Consider the following 14,408-nt stretch of genomic DNA (forward strand, 5'->3'; position numbering starts at 1 on the left):
CCCTGGCCAAGAGAGCAGGCAAAACACCCGCCAGCCTCCCCCATCCCCCAATCTCAAAGCCCCCACTCCCTCCTGTCTGCCTCTCCACCTCCTCGCCCTCCTCCCTCCTTCCACACCCCCAGGACCTAGGCAGCCCAGAGCGGGCCTTGGAGGGTGGAGGACCCCACTGGGGAGACCAGCAGGCCCCCTGGCCTTCTGGGCAAGAGAAACCCAGTTGCAGTTTCCCTGATCTCCCCAGCCCCCAGAGGTCCCTCCAGGCAGGAAACTCCCCCCTCCCCCAGCCACCCCCCAGGGGCTCTGGTCCCTCAGGCTTCCCCTTCCCCGCACCCCAACGTCCCCCAGGTCCTACCCAGTTGCTGTGGGGTTCCTGTGCTCTGCTTGGGCCTCAGGTTCCCCGCTGGCCTCCTGTAACTGTTCTATTTGTGGGGAGACACGATCTCCGCGTCTTCTCACACCGCCATCTTGACTCCGCCCCCAGCATAATATCTTATAAAAATTTTTATAATATATTAGTGAATCTATCTGTAAAAATAAGAAACTTTAGTAAGATGGCATACTATGTGGTGCTTAGTGTAAATTTTTATTTCTAAAATTACAAGTAATAACTTAATAATTGTGTTAAAATATCTACCAATGTATGGCAACCATACAGAGACTTCACAGAGGAGTTGTGATTTGAATGAGGATTTGAAGAATATTTTTTGCACTTTATGGTATCAATAGGATAATTATTCTTAGTAGAATTTTAAAATATGCCTAGAAATAAACATTTCAAACATATATTTGAGTACCCAAATAATTTTATAAGAATCAATAAAGCTGAAATAGTGAAAATTAAAACCGTAAACTGGTTATTATCTCTTGCTATAGCAGGCAGCATGAATACTCAATGTTCTTTTAACTGAATTCTGTCATTTATGAAACCTTTAAAAACATTTACTAGGTACAAAATACTGTCCAAAGCAACACAGATACACGGTTAATCACACAGCCCTGTTCTCTGCCCTGGAGAGAATAACAAGGAGGCATCTAAATATGTTTGGGTGTGGTGGTGTCAGAAGACCACTTAAAGGAGGAGGATTTCATAGAAACACATTAAGAAAGCTTAAGAAGAATACACATTTGAGTGGGGAAAGGAGCATTCCAGGCAGAAGGGCCAGTATATGTAGATATTGTGAACTCAGAAAGAGCTTTGTAGGCACTGAAGGCAGTCCTTTATGAAGGAGGCTGGTGGATAAAAGGAAGAAAGACCTGTGCTGAGATTATATAGAAAGGAAGAGACAGTATTCAGGCCTTGTGAATCCTATTTTTGGCAGTATAAAGCCATTAAAAGGTTTTGAGAATGGGAGGGAATACATTCAATATACTTTCAAAGTCTGACACAATTCTGTCTTCTCAAGTGGAGAATAAATTGTAATAGGATTGAATGCAGATACAATAGTTAGTGTGCTGTTTCAGGTTGTAACCTGAATTTACTAAATGATCCAAACAGTGAGTTAATGGAAACATTGCAAAGAAACCTTCCAAAGACTGATAGGAAACCTAAATTATGCAAACATCTTGGGGATCATCTCTTTTGAGGCCTTTTATTGTATAAAATAATGTACCTGGAGTATCAAACCTACATATATTCCCTCCTTATCCCCTATTTATTTATTTGCTTATTTATTTGTTTCCCTACGTTAGTTTGTATTTGCCCTACTTTAATTTGGCCTTAGACAATGTGCTCCTAACATTTCAGTTTACTCTGAAATATTATATGTGTACCTCCTTAACAACTAGTGTGAGTAATCTCATCTGGATATCAATATTGTGCTCATATTATCCTTTTAATTTCTATTTTTACGAATACTCTCCTATCGTGCAAACATCTCCTCAAAGGCGCACTAAGTTGTGGCATATATCTCCTTAGCAGAAATATTTTTTAAAGTTTTTTTGTTTGTTTTTGTTTTGTTTTGTTTTGTTTAATTGCAATTCTAATTGCTAGTGACTGTCTGGGGAACTAAAAACACTGAAAAAAATTCTGAGACTCAGAAACAGTGAGAAATTTATTAGCAATGTCTGTCATATTTACCATATATTTACAACCTTCACTTCCTTGTAATCTTTTCAAAAGGATTATAATTGAGGAAACTTGGCAGAGTTATATATAAGAATAAATACAGAAAAATTCCTCAAACAGGTGAACTCATCTGCAGGCATGTATTGCTACTCAGCTAGCCTTTAGAATTTTACTTGCTTAATTATATTGCTTTACCATGAAAGTTTTACTACAGTTCCCTCCATGATCTTCCTTTAATACTGCTGAGCCATCGTGAAGTTAAATATGATTGTGAAGGACTACATGAAATTCTAAATCTGCTAAATTCCACTACCTAATCATTTGTTGATTACAATTAATCACTTATTGATTACTCTGGTGAAAGCCTCCTCTGCTTGTTCCAGCTCATAAGTGTGTGTTCTCTCTCTCTCTCTCTCTCTCTCTATGTTAAGAACTGAGTCTATAGTCTATGAATTTCCTTCTATGTCTTTCTCTGAGTGGAAACCGTTTAATTTTAATTGAATTAATGCATTCAATTATCAAATTATAAATATTCATATTGATAAAGTTAAATGAATAGAAATATAGTTTTCTCATGTCCATAATCTATGATAAATCCATTTTCTATAAATTTGCTCACCTCTGCCAACCAAAACACTTGAGTTAGTGCTTTTTCTGGAAAGCACTTATTAGAGAAAAGCCACATGGCTATCGGTACACTTGGTGAATTCACAACCTACTGAAATAATGAGAGAATAAGTCCTTGCTCTGAACTTTAGGGACAACTAACTAGCATGTTTATTCTAATAATTCCCTCTGGGGATTAATCTCCAGTCTGTATCTTATGTATATATTTCTTGTCCTTTTTTTTTTTTTTTTTCTGACCTGGGAATTATTGTCATGTATATTCACGGAGATTAAAAAGAATCTCACTGTGTCTACATATCTTTGAAGAGGCCACTCCTCAGCTAGAACTGGTAGGTTTAAATAGCAGTGCTAATAACATATAGAAATTGTATACTTTAATAAAGGAGGAGACTTTGTACAAGAAACTTAGGAATGAATGAAAATCATATTATTCTGATCATGAGGGCAATGGTAAAAGACAATTTAGGTCAGACGACGTCTCTACAAATGTATCTAGTTTTAGTAAGAAGTAGAGCCAATCTGTGACTGATAAATAAGTACCACTGACATTCCTGATCTGAGGGGTCAGTTTTATAATTTGAGTTTGTGTTTTTGGAATATAAACGAGTTTGTTTAATCTCTATAGGATAAAAAGACAAAATAATTTAGAATATGGTAAAATAATGGAAAATTAGTTTCATCTTTGGCTGCATTTAGCATCTGTGAGAAGTCTAAAATGTATATAATAAAAATCTCATATCAAGAAAATGGAAAACATTGACTTATTTTATCTTATATTAATTTACTTCTTTACGTTTTTACTTTCCTACATTGAATATTTATTTCAACTTAGAAAACACTTATGGAATGCTAAGTGATATAAGTGATTAATTTAAATAAATATTTAGCAATAATTTTTCCCTTCAAACCTACATTTATTTTCTTGATTGAAGTAATATAGCCTTTTATTCAATACAATTGTCTAATTACACTGCTAATATATTTGTTTTGGTGATTTTGTAACCCAAGGCCTACTTCCTATTTTTCTAAACCCACCACCCTTTTCTACCTACATTTATAACAAATACTTTATTTTAAACTTGATCAATATATGAGAACAAAGTCCTTTGGGAACTTATAATGTTGGAGCTTTTTCTATCAAATGTACAAGCTTATCTTTTTTAATTAGGAAAATATTTATAATGGCTATTTTGGCAGCAAATCTGATTTTTCACATGTGAAACATTTTATTGTGGTAAGTGAATATTACCCCTGGGTTATCTAATCCATACATGGCTTAACACTCTGGTGCCAAGGAGTCATTAAGGCAAAAACCCTCAAGAACAATAGAAACATCGCAGCTTTTTTTCTCTTATCAAAAGAACTGCCAGTTACATATTTCCACATACCCCAGTTATGTGCTTTTGTGAAAATGTATAGAAAAGACTTTATTACTGAATATAGACACATAATATTAAACATCCTACAATCTTCTTTCTTCAAAGAAACACCACTGTTGAATAAAATGGAGTAACTTTTCTCCATTTAGTCAAGTGAATGGCACAGAAAGAGCTAGGCTCCCCAATCACAGGCACCCATCCCATTCTCAGAAGAATTTCCTGCTAGAGAGAAACCAAACCATGCCTCATTCAGTTTTAGTCAATTATTTTTTGTTCCTTTTCAGTTCAATATTATTTGTATAATATATATACCACTCAAAAATGTAAATTTTTCATGTGAGTTTTAACTGTAACTCAAGTTAGGAAGACTTGTTTTCTTTTTCTGATTCCAACTTACTTTTACCTGTGTCTGAGTAGAAAAGTAAGTATTTAAAAGATATTTGATGTTTGAGCATATGTACAAATTGTCATAATGAATGTTGCATCTATTATAACAGCTTTGAGTCCATGTTTATGTACATTTAGCTGGATATATTTTATAAATATGCTTGTAAATTTTCAAAAAAGCCTAAATTAATATATATAATTTTTGCTTTTAATTTTCAATTTTACATATTAAACTATAAAAAATTACTTTTATGAGTCTCCTCAGGATTTTCTTCTGTTAGTATTTTGAGACTGAGGACAATTTCATAACTAATATGTAGACTCAATTTCTACATGAAATATAATACTAATGAAATATAATACTAATTGATGACAACAATTCTTTATAAAGAAGACAACTAGGCAATTTTATTTATATTTAATAATGAAAAATATTTTCATTAACACTAAGTCTTCTCTACCAAGTCTTCCCTAGTAAAATCCTTCTGTGGTCCTTACTGGTTTGAGTATCCTTACTATCACCAGAAAATGAAATAATGCTAAAGATAAAATTTTATGAATGCACATACATAATAGCACCTATGTGTACAATAAAATATACAAATATATTCCATATATGTTACCCTTTAGAGTCTTATAACAATTTGGGAGGTTGAAGAGTAGGTATTGTTTTATTTTTATAGAAAAATAAATCAGTGTTCAAAAGACTTAAGAGGATATTTCCCTAGTAAATGTTGAGGCCAGGACTAGAATTTGATTCTTAACTCTTGGTTCAGTTTTTGTTTTTTTTTTTTTAATTCTGATGGTTGGGCTAAACAATAACTTTTGAATATTTCATGAACAATAAAGAAAAAAAAAAAGAAAACTCAGAGTAGATTTTCCACATTCTGTCCTGGTACTCCAGAACAAGAACTTGGTATAAGTGTTTCTGTGTTTTTGTGTTTTGTGTGCTTTTGTGTGATTCTGTATCTGTGTCCATGTGGTTGGAATGCATCATTAATAGTTTTTTAAAAGAAGAAAAGAAAAAACAAAAACAGAAAGCTGGGAGCCATAGATCTAAATCAAAGTGGAAAAGTAGACAAAAGTGAGTGTCAGCTCATTGTGGGAAAACAAACAGAGTACAACTATCAAAGATGTATGAGCCAGGAATTATGAAGAGTCAGTCTGGACACAAGTGTGAAAACTCAGAGGAAAGCAATAGTTACAAAAAGGTAAGCATTTAGGAGCCAAGGAAACACAAATACTACTTGTAAAAGATTTAGTGGTTGTTTAGAGATCATCTACACACAGAACGCAAAGGGACAAGAAAGAAAATTCCAGCCTGGAACCCAGCAACAATAGATTCAGGGAAATAGGCAAAAAGTAGAGATCAAGAATTTTATTCAGGAAACAAAGTATGAGATACAGAACACTATTGAAAAAATAGAAAAAAGAAAAAAGAAAGAAGGAAGGAAAGAAGAGAGGAAGGGAGGGAAAGAGGGAAAGAGAAAGAGAGAAGAAAACGAGGAAGGAGGAAAGAAACCTGGACACTGAGAAATATTTATGTTCTTGTGCAGAAACTTCCTAGGAAGCTTAGAAAGCTTACTTTATTGTAATTTGGGGGAGGTAAGAACATATGACAGACTGTAATCAGTTTAAAGCTTCAGGAATAAGTGAAATCACTGGTATATATTTTTGGGATAAAAGGGAAGGGTGAGAATATAGTATAGCTGATAGAAGAAAGTACCGTAATTTGCTGAGTGGGTATATAATTCAACTCATATGAACATACCTGAATATTTCAAATTAGGGAGGTGAAACGGTAAAAGATTGAATACTAGTGCCAAAATGTTACAATGACTATATTCCAATCCACTTGAAATAACTTATGACCAAAAGCCATTTGACTCTTTTACTCGTTGACCCATTGAACTCATGGTTCATGAATTCACAAACTCATAATAGAAACAACACATGAATGTGGAGACAAAAATCTATGCCTGCAAGCTATAATTACAAAATTTTACAATAAATGTCCCATCTTCTATGCCTTTCTGTCTGATAATAAATGCAGTAATGTGAATGTGTATACAAGTAACGTGCTTGCATTAATCAATTAAAATGAATATTTCAGAAATGTCCATTCTTTTTTCCTATAGGAATCAAATACTACTTTCTGTATGTCCATACCTTCAAAATGATCACAGATTAAATTATCACTTTTTCCAGATTATCTTCATTTTAAAGACTTTCTGAAAACTCCTACATAGACTAGATGAAAATGATGAATAGCTCAATGATATCTGAGTTTGTTTTGTTAGGACTCGCCGACTCTTGGGAACTTGAAATTTTCTTTTTTATCATATTTTTGTTGGCCTATGCAGCAGTTATGGCAGGAAACCTTCTCATTGTGGTCACTGTAACCTTTGACTCTCATCTGCACTGCACACCAATGTACTTCCTCCTTGGAAATCTTTCATTTCTTGATATGTCTCTTTCTACAATCACAACCCCTAAGATGGTCGCAGATTTTCTCAGGGAGAATAAAACTATTTCTCTGTGGGGCTGTATGGCTCAGATGTTCTTCCTTCACTTTTTAGGGGGTAGTGAGATGACTCTTCTCATAGTTATGGCTGTTGATCGGTACATTGCAATATGCAAACCTCTTCACTACACAACCATCATGAACCGCCGGGTACTCACAGGCTCCGTGCTGCTGTCATGGGCTGTTGGTCTTGTGCATACAATGAGCCAGATGGTTTTTACTATCACCTTGCCCTTCTGTGGCCCCAATGTAGTGGACAATATTTTCTGTGACCTTCCCCTAGTTCTAAAGCTTGCCTGCACTGAGACCTATGTTCTGGAGTTGCTAGTGATTGCTGACAGTGGACTGTTGTCCTTCATCTGCTTCACACTCTTGCTCATTTCCTACACTGTCATTCTGGTAACTGTCCGACATCGGTCCTCTGATGCTCTCTCCAAGGCTCTATCCACACTGTCTGCTCATATTACTGTGGTCACTCTGTTCTTTGGGCCATGTATCTTCACTTATGCTTGGCCATTTAGTAGCTTTTCAGTGGATAAGTTTCTTTCTGTGTTTTATTCAGTTATCACATCCTTGCTGAACCCCATTATTTACACTCTGAGGAATCAGGAGATGAAAACAGCCATAAGTAGACTGAGGGTCCAACATGTGAGTCCCAGGCAGATCTTCTAGGCAACAACCATAATGAGGAAGGTTTCTACAGCAAAACTCATATGTAGTACATCTCAGAATAAGTTGGTATTAGTTTGCTTTGCTGGTAGATGTTTTTAAATATTCATAATGTATATTAAAACTACCAAATGTGCCATCATTACATCTCTATGACATATTTGGTTTTATTGAAAGAATACTTATTAATTGAAATTCAACTCAGTTGGGGTTAATTTTTTAAATGTAATAAAGAATTAAATAGAAAAAACTGGCTCACTAACTATAGTTGGAAACCCAGAAATGTTTAAGACTAAACTTTATTAAATAAAGAGAAATCAAATATGAATTTGTCTATTTTTAGATTCAGAATGAGAGATCATTCAGCTAATTTCTCCAGTTGACTAAATGTGCATGAAAAAGCATTAACCAGAATCACACGCACACACACACGTAAACTTACATTTTTGTGGATACTCATATGTGTAAGAATTATTACTTTTTTGACAAGGCAAGCAGGCTAGTTTCTGTGAGTAGATAGATCCAAATAATAACTGTCATCTGCTGGCAAGAAGCACTTATTCATTTCTGAAGAAAATAGAAATTCCACCTAACACCTAAGTTATACACAGTTCATTTTACCTGATTCCATCTTTAATGGTTGTATTTACAATTGTTCTCATATATTAAGAATCAAGTAAGAGCATCTCTATGTCAGCCCACATAGACAAGGAATAAATAAAGAAGCCTCTCTATATTCAATTATTCACTTCACAACAAAACAGAAAGTGTTTAAGCTACTTATATTGCATAAAGTGTGCTAAGTTACAAAGTTTGATATATGGCTCATAGGCATTAGAATAAAAAGACATTCTATGACCTCTTTGGTATCGAATTCAAATGCTCTGCTTTTCCCCATTCAGTGATCCATCTAAAGGCTTCTATCAAACATTTTTTTCTTCATTGCCTGTAAACAGTATGTGTATATACTAATTATAGGCTGAAGGGTGCTTTAAAAGTGTATCTCTAACCATGTGCATGACATATTTTAGACAAAATTTTTAATTTAAAAAATGCTTTTAGGAGGGTAGGAACTGGGTCCCTGGGGGTCACTAGACATATTTCTATCTTTCTTATGAACTATTTCAATCGTAGACTTTAGTGTGAACACTGATATAAAATAACGTGGTTTTGTCAAATTTTTAACATTTTGCCTCATGTATTTCAGATTCTCTTTTACTACTAAAGTGGATTATTAGAAATAATAAAGACCCCTAAGTAACCCTCCACATCCAATTATTTTATCATAGCAATGATAATAAATATCATTAACTCCATAAGTGTCATTCCTTTGTATATTTTAAAAATTATTTTCTCATTTTTCATACTTTGTGCAAAAATACATTCTGTATAGTTTTAACTTCATATAAATGGTACCTACATAAATGCCGTTATTCTAAAATTTATTTTTTCACTCAGTTTAATATTTTAAAGATATATATGTTTAAATATATGCTTCCCTAGTTCATCTTTTTTAACGTGGTTAAAAAATATAACATCTCACAACTTCCATGGTGGCACAGTCATTAAGAATCCGCCTGCTGATGCAGGAAAGACAGGTTCAATCCCTTGTCCAGGAAGATCCTACATGCCGTGGAATAGTTAAGCCTGTGCACCACAACTACTGAGGCTGTGCGCCACAAATACTGAAGCCTGTATGCTCTAGAGCCCATGCACACAACTACTGAGCTCATGTGCTGCAACTACTGAAGCAGTGCTCTAGGGCCCACATGCTGCAACTACTGAGCCCAAGTGCTGCAACTACTGATGCCCATGTGCCTAGAGCCTGTGCTCTGCAACAAGAGAAGGTGCCACAATGAGAAGCCCATGCACTGCAACAAAGAGTACCCCCAATCATCACAACTAGAGAAAGCCCACATGCAGCAACAAAGACCTAACACAGCCAAAAAATAAAATATAATAACATTTTAATAATTTTTGTATATAATAATGTTAAATATATTCACCTTGTGAAAGAGATCTCAAGAACATTTTCACATTGCAAAACTGAAACCCTACGCTCATTGTAAAAGTGCCCTTTTCACCTCCCGCAGTCCCAGGCAACCACCAGTCTCCTTTCTGTTTCTAAGGGTTTGAGTACTTTAGACACCACATATAAGTGAATCATGCAGTATTTGTCTTTTTGGGACTGCCTTATTTCACTTAGCATACTGTCCTCAAAGTTGAGCCATGTTGCAGCATATGATGGGATTTCCTTCTGTTTTAATGCTCAATACCATTCCATTGTATGTATAGAACACATTTTCTTTATCCAGTCATTCAGCAATGGATGTTTAGGTTGCTTCCACCCCTTGGCTGTTGTGAATAGTTCTGCAATGAACACAGGTGTGCAAATATCTCCTCAATATCCTGCCTTAAATTGTTGTATCATATGGTAATCCTTTTTTTAATTTTTGAGGAAACTCCATACTATTTTCCAGAAAGGTTGTAACATTTAATATTCCCACTAACAATGCAAAGGCTTCCCATTTCTCTGCATCTCTACATCCTTACCAGCACTTGTTATTTATTGGTTTTTGGTTTTGTTTTGATAGTGGCCATCCTAACAGATGTGAATTAATATCTTACCATTATTTTGATTTGTATTTTCCTGATGACTAGCGATGTTGAACATTTTTTTCACATGCTTGCTGACTATTGTATATTTTCTTTGAACAAATATTTATTCAAGTCCTTTGCCCATTTTCCATTAGGATATTTGGTTTTATATTGTTAATTTGTAGTGTTCTTTATATATTCTATATAATAACTCCTTATAAGATATATGATTTGCAAATATTTTCTTCCATTCTGTGGTTTGCTTTTCACTCTGTTATTATTTCCTTTGCTATACAGAAGTTTTTAACTTTGACGTAACACCCTTTGTCTGATTTTTGCTTTTGCTGCCTGTGTTTTTGGTGTCATATCCAACAAATAATTGTCAAATTCAACATCTTGAAAATTTTCTCACATGTTTTCTTCTTCAAGTTTTGTAATGTCAGAGCCTACATTTATTATTTAACTCATTTTGATTTAACTTCTGTATATGGTGAAAGGTAAAAATCCAACATCATCTTCTGTGGATATCTAGCTTTCTCACACCACTTGTTGGATTTAGTTTATTCATTTTAATGGCTACAGAGCCTTCTATTTTATGGGTATTCTAACATTTATTTACCTCTCCTCTTGGGGAAACTTTAGACTTATCCAATTATTTACTGTTATAAATAAATGTCTCAATTGAATACATATATATATATATATATATACATACATATATGCATATGTATATATAGATCACATGTGTACTTCTTTGTGCACATGTGATAATTTTTCTAGGATATTTACCTAGAACTGGAAGTGCTGAGCTGTAAGGTATAAACATTCTAACTTTACTAGAAATTGCAAAATTTCTTCCAAAGTTGTGGATGTTTATACTCTATGAAGGGTCCTAATTTCTCCATGACTTATCAATATAGGATTCTGTAAATTGTTGTGGGTTTTTTTTTCCATTTAGATGGAATATTACTCAGACATAAAAAAGAATAAAATCTTGCCATTTGAAACAACATAGATGGACTTAGAGAGTATTATGCTAAGTGAAATAAGTCAGATAGAGAAAGACAAGAACCATGTGATTTCACTTAAATGTGGAATCTAAAAACAAGACAAAGGAACAAATAAAACAAAACAGAAACAGACTCATAGATACAGAGAATAAACTGGTGGTTGCTATAGGGGAGATGTATGGTGTTGGGCGAAATAAGTGAAGGAGTTAAAAGCTACCAACTTCCAGTTATGAAATAAATCACAGGATGCAATGTATAGCAATGGAAATATAGTTATTAATATTGTATTAACTTTGTATGATGCCAGATGGTTACTGGACTTATCGTGGTGATCAATTTTTAATGAATATAAATGTCAAATCACTATGTTATACATCTGGAACTGACGTAACATTACATGTTACTTATACAATTTAAAAATAGATTTTTGAACATATTCACATTTGGATGATAATCCTAGTAGAGTAACTGTGCCTTGCCAATAAAGAATTTTTTTTGAAAAGGCTACATTTCCCAACCAACTTCACTGCCAAGGTACAGGTATATGACTTAACTTTCTCCCATTTGATATATTTCTCTGTTGGGTATTTTTATTTGAAAATGAGTCATATAACTAACGAAGCTGGAAATAGTAATTCATTTTGCTGGCACCAGTAGAACAAAGGTTGTTTAATCTGATTATTTCACAATGAAAACATAATTTCATTAGTGATCTCACAGCCACCTGAAGACAAGAGAAGAAAGCAAGACACCGGCTCTAAAAACGTTTCCAATCTCCCTAGTGGATCTAACTTCATCTTTCACGCCAAACTATCATTGTGCTAAAAGATCAACCATGATAAAGCACTTTTCTGAAGCACTATACCCACAACAGACAGAGTTCCCATTAGAATCACCCACTGAGGATTCCCAAGACTTTCTAGCATTTATTGGACACAACCTAGTGCTAATGAAAACTATATTAGGAAGTCTCTAGGTTGGAGTTTATATACATTGGTGACCTGCTCCTTCTTATGGGACTATGAATTCAGAAGCCTCCTGACCCTGGCCATCTAGATATTTTCCTGTCTGAACTCACTGTCTGTAACTGCTTCTGAACTGGTTAGCAGAAGAGACATTGCAGACATAATAAAGTCAATGCATTTGCCTGTTACAGCTCACACAAAATAGCCATTGTTAACTGAATTTTACTAATCTGGCATGAAAAGACAGTCTCAGGTTTGGGAAATGTGTCAGAGATTTTGGAAAATGGGCCAGAAAGAATTAAACTCAGAGTTAAGGAATATAAGTGAGATGATTTATTTGAAGTTCCTAATACAGAGTCGGGCAAATAGCAGAACCTCAAAAACTGATTGTGTGTTATTGACATCGAGGGAAGAATTTTGAATCTCTGTTGTACAGGCACTTTGTTAGGAGCTAAGGGGACAATGATAAATAAATAAAAATTCATAATCTTGGAAGGAGGACAGAAATATATAAAAAAATAACTATACTATAAGTTATAAGAGCAGTGCTATGGGGACACAGAGAAGAGAAACTTTAATTCTGACTCAACTTGTTAGATAAAGATCCACTGATGTGTTATTTGATTTTAGGCATTGAGAGTGAACAGAAGGAATTAGAAAGTCAAGAGGGTTCGTTTATGTAGATGTATGCATTTCTTCTTACTAGGGAGTTAAATCTCTTGAAACCTTCCATTCTAGAAGCTTTTGGGAAGAGAGTTAGGCTGCTGCTAAACTAAAACCATTAAAACAAACAGACAACTCTTAGCAACCCATGCTAATTTAAGAGCATCGAGCATTTTTATGCCCAAAGAGGGAGCTGTATTTGACGTTTTATTTTGGTGTTGTTGCTTAGGCTCCAAACAGTTCTAGGAAAGGAACCATGAGAGCTACAGTTGCTGATCTTTGGGCTCTTGCAGAGAGGCTGGGAAGAATAAAGAAGAGCTTAGAAAATATAAATATGTGTTAGACAAAAAGTACAGACCTGTCCTGTACAATCCTTAGAAGCTACATAAACCCCAGTAATGATGGAATCACTTGGGTTCAGCTTTTACTCCAGTAGCCCCACCTACAGTTACCTCTTTTCTCTCTGCCTGGGGCTCCCTTTTATTGTGTGATATACTCAACAACCTTGTGCAATTCTTCTCTCCAATGGGAAGGGCAAAAACGCAATACTAGCTTCCTCTTCATTGTAAATCAGACTGGTAAACAAGGGAAAGAAATGGAGCTCTGGAAGGGCTGGAAGGAAGGAAACCAATTCGGACCTTACTATTTATTCAAGTAGTGAGGAAGGCAACGGGAGGTAAGGATTTGATAAAAGGGTCATAATGTTTGTAGTTTTGTGCATGGGTGGGGTGGGGAGATGGAGAAGCCCTAGTGAGCAAAGGAATTGAAGAACCCTGAAAGCTGACAGTGAATTGCAGAAATGAAGTGTTAGCCCCTCCCTTTAAAAAAATTACATTAAAAAACATATATTCTTGGGGGGCTGAACAGTTTCATCTAAACTGACCGGAATCAGAGGGCAGAGTCCGAACCCTTACTTCACAACGCTATCCAGAAAGGACATTTGATGAGGAAAGTAGACTCATTTTTTGTTTGTTTGTTTTTGTTTTTTTTAAGCTCTTTATTGGAATATAATTGCTTTACACTATTGTGCCAGTTTTTGCTGTACACCAAAGTGAATCAGCTATATTTATACATATATCCCCATATCCCCTCCCTCCTGTGACTCCCTCCCACCCTTCCTATTCCACCCCTATAAGTCATCACCCATCATCGAGTTCATCTCCCTGTGTTACGCAGAAACTGCCCACTAGCTATCTATTTTATATTTGGTAGTGTATGTATGTCTATGTCACTCTCTCACTTCATCCCAGATTCTCCTTCACCCTCCACCCCATGTCATCAAGTCCGTTCTCTACATCTGAATCTTTATTCTTGCCCTGTCACTGGGTTCATCAGTACCATTTTTTTAGATTCCATATATATGAGTTAGCATACGGTATTTGTTTTTCTCTTTCTGGCTTACTTCACTCTGTATGACAGATTCTTGGTCCATCCACCTCACTACAAATAACTCAATTCCATTCCTTTTTATGGCTGAGTAATATTCCATTGTATATATCTTCTTTTTCCATTCATCTGTTGATG

At 35.1% G+C, this 14,408-nt stretch overlaps 1 protein-coding gene across 1 annotated transcript; it reads left to right on the forward strand.

Moving 5' to 3' along the window:
* The first annotated feature begins 6,709 nt into the window (after positions 1 to 6,709).
* Positions 6,710 to 7,651, forward strand: LOC130845666 (olfactory receptor 4K13-like). The gene has a single exon (XM_057723219.1). It carries the CDS (start codon positions 6,710 to 6,712, stop codon positions 7,649 to 7,651), a length of 942 nt encoding a protein of 313 aa, XP_057579202.1.
* Positions 7,652 to 14,408: the final 6,757 nt, after the last annotated feature.

This window comes from Hippopotamus amphibius, chromosome 2, assembly GCF_030028045.1.
Source record: "Hippopotamus amphibius kiboko isolate mHipAmp2 chromosome 2, mHipAmp2.hap2, whole genome shotgun sequence".
NCBI lineage: Eukaryota > Metazoa > Chordata > Mammalia > Artiodactyla > Hippopotamidae > Hippopotamus > Hippopotamus amphibius.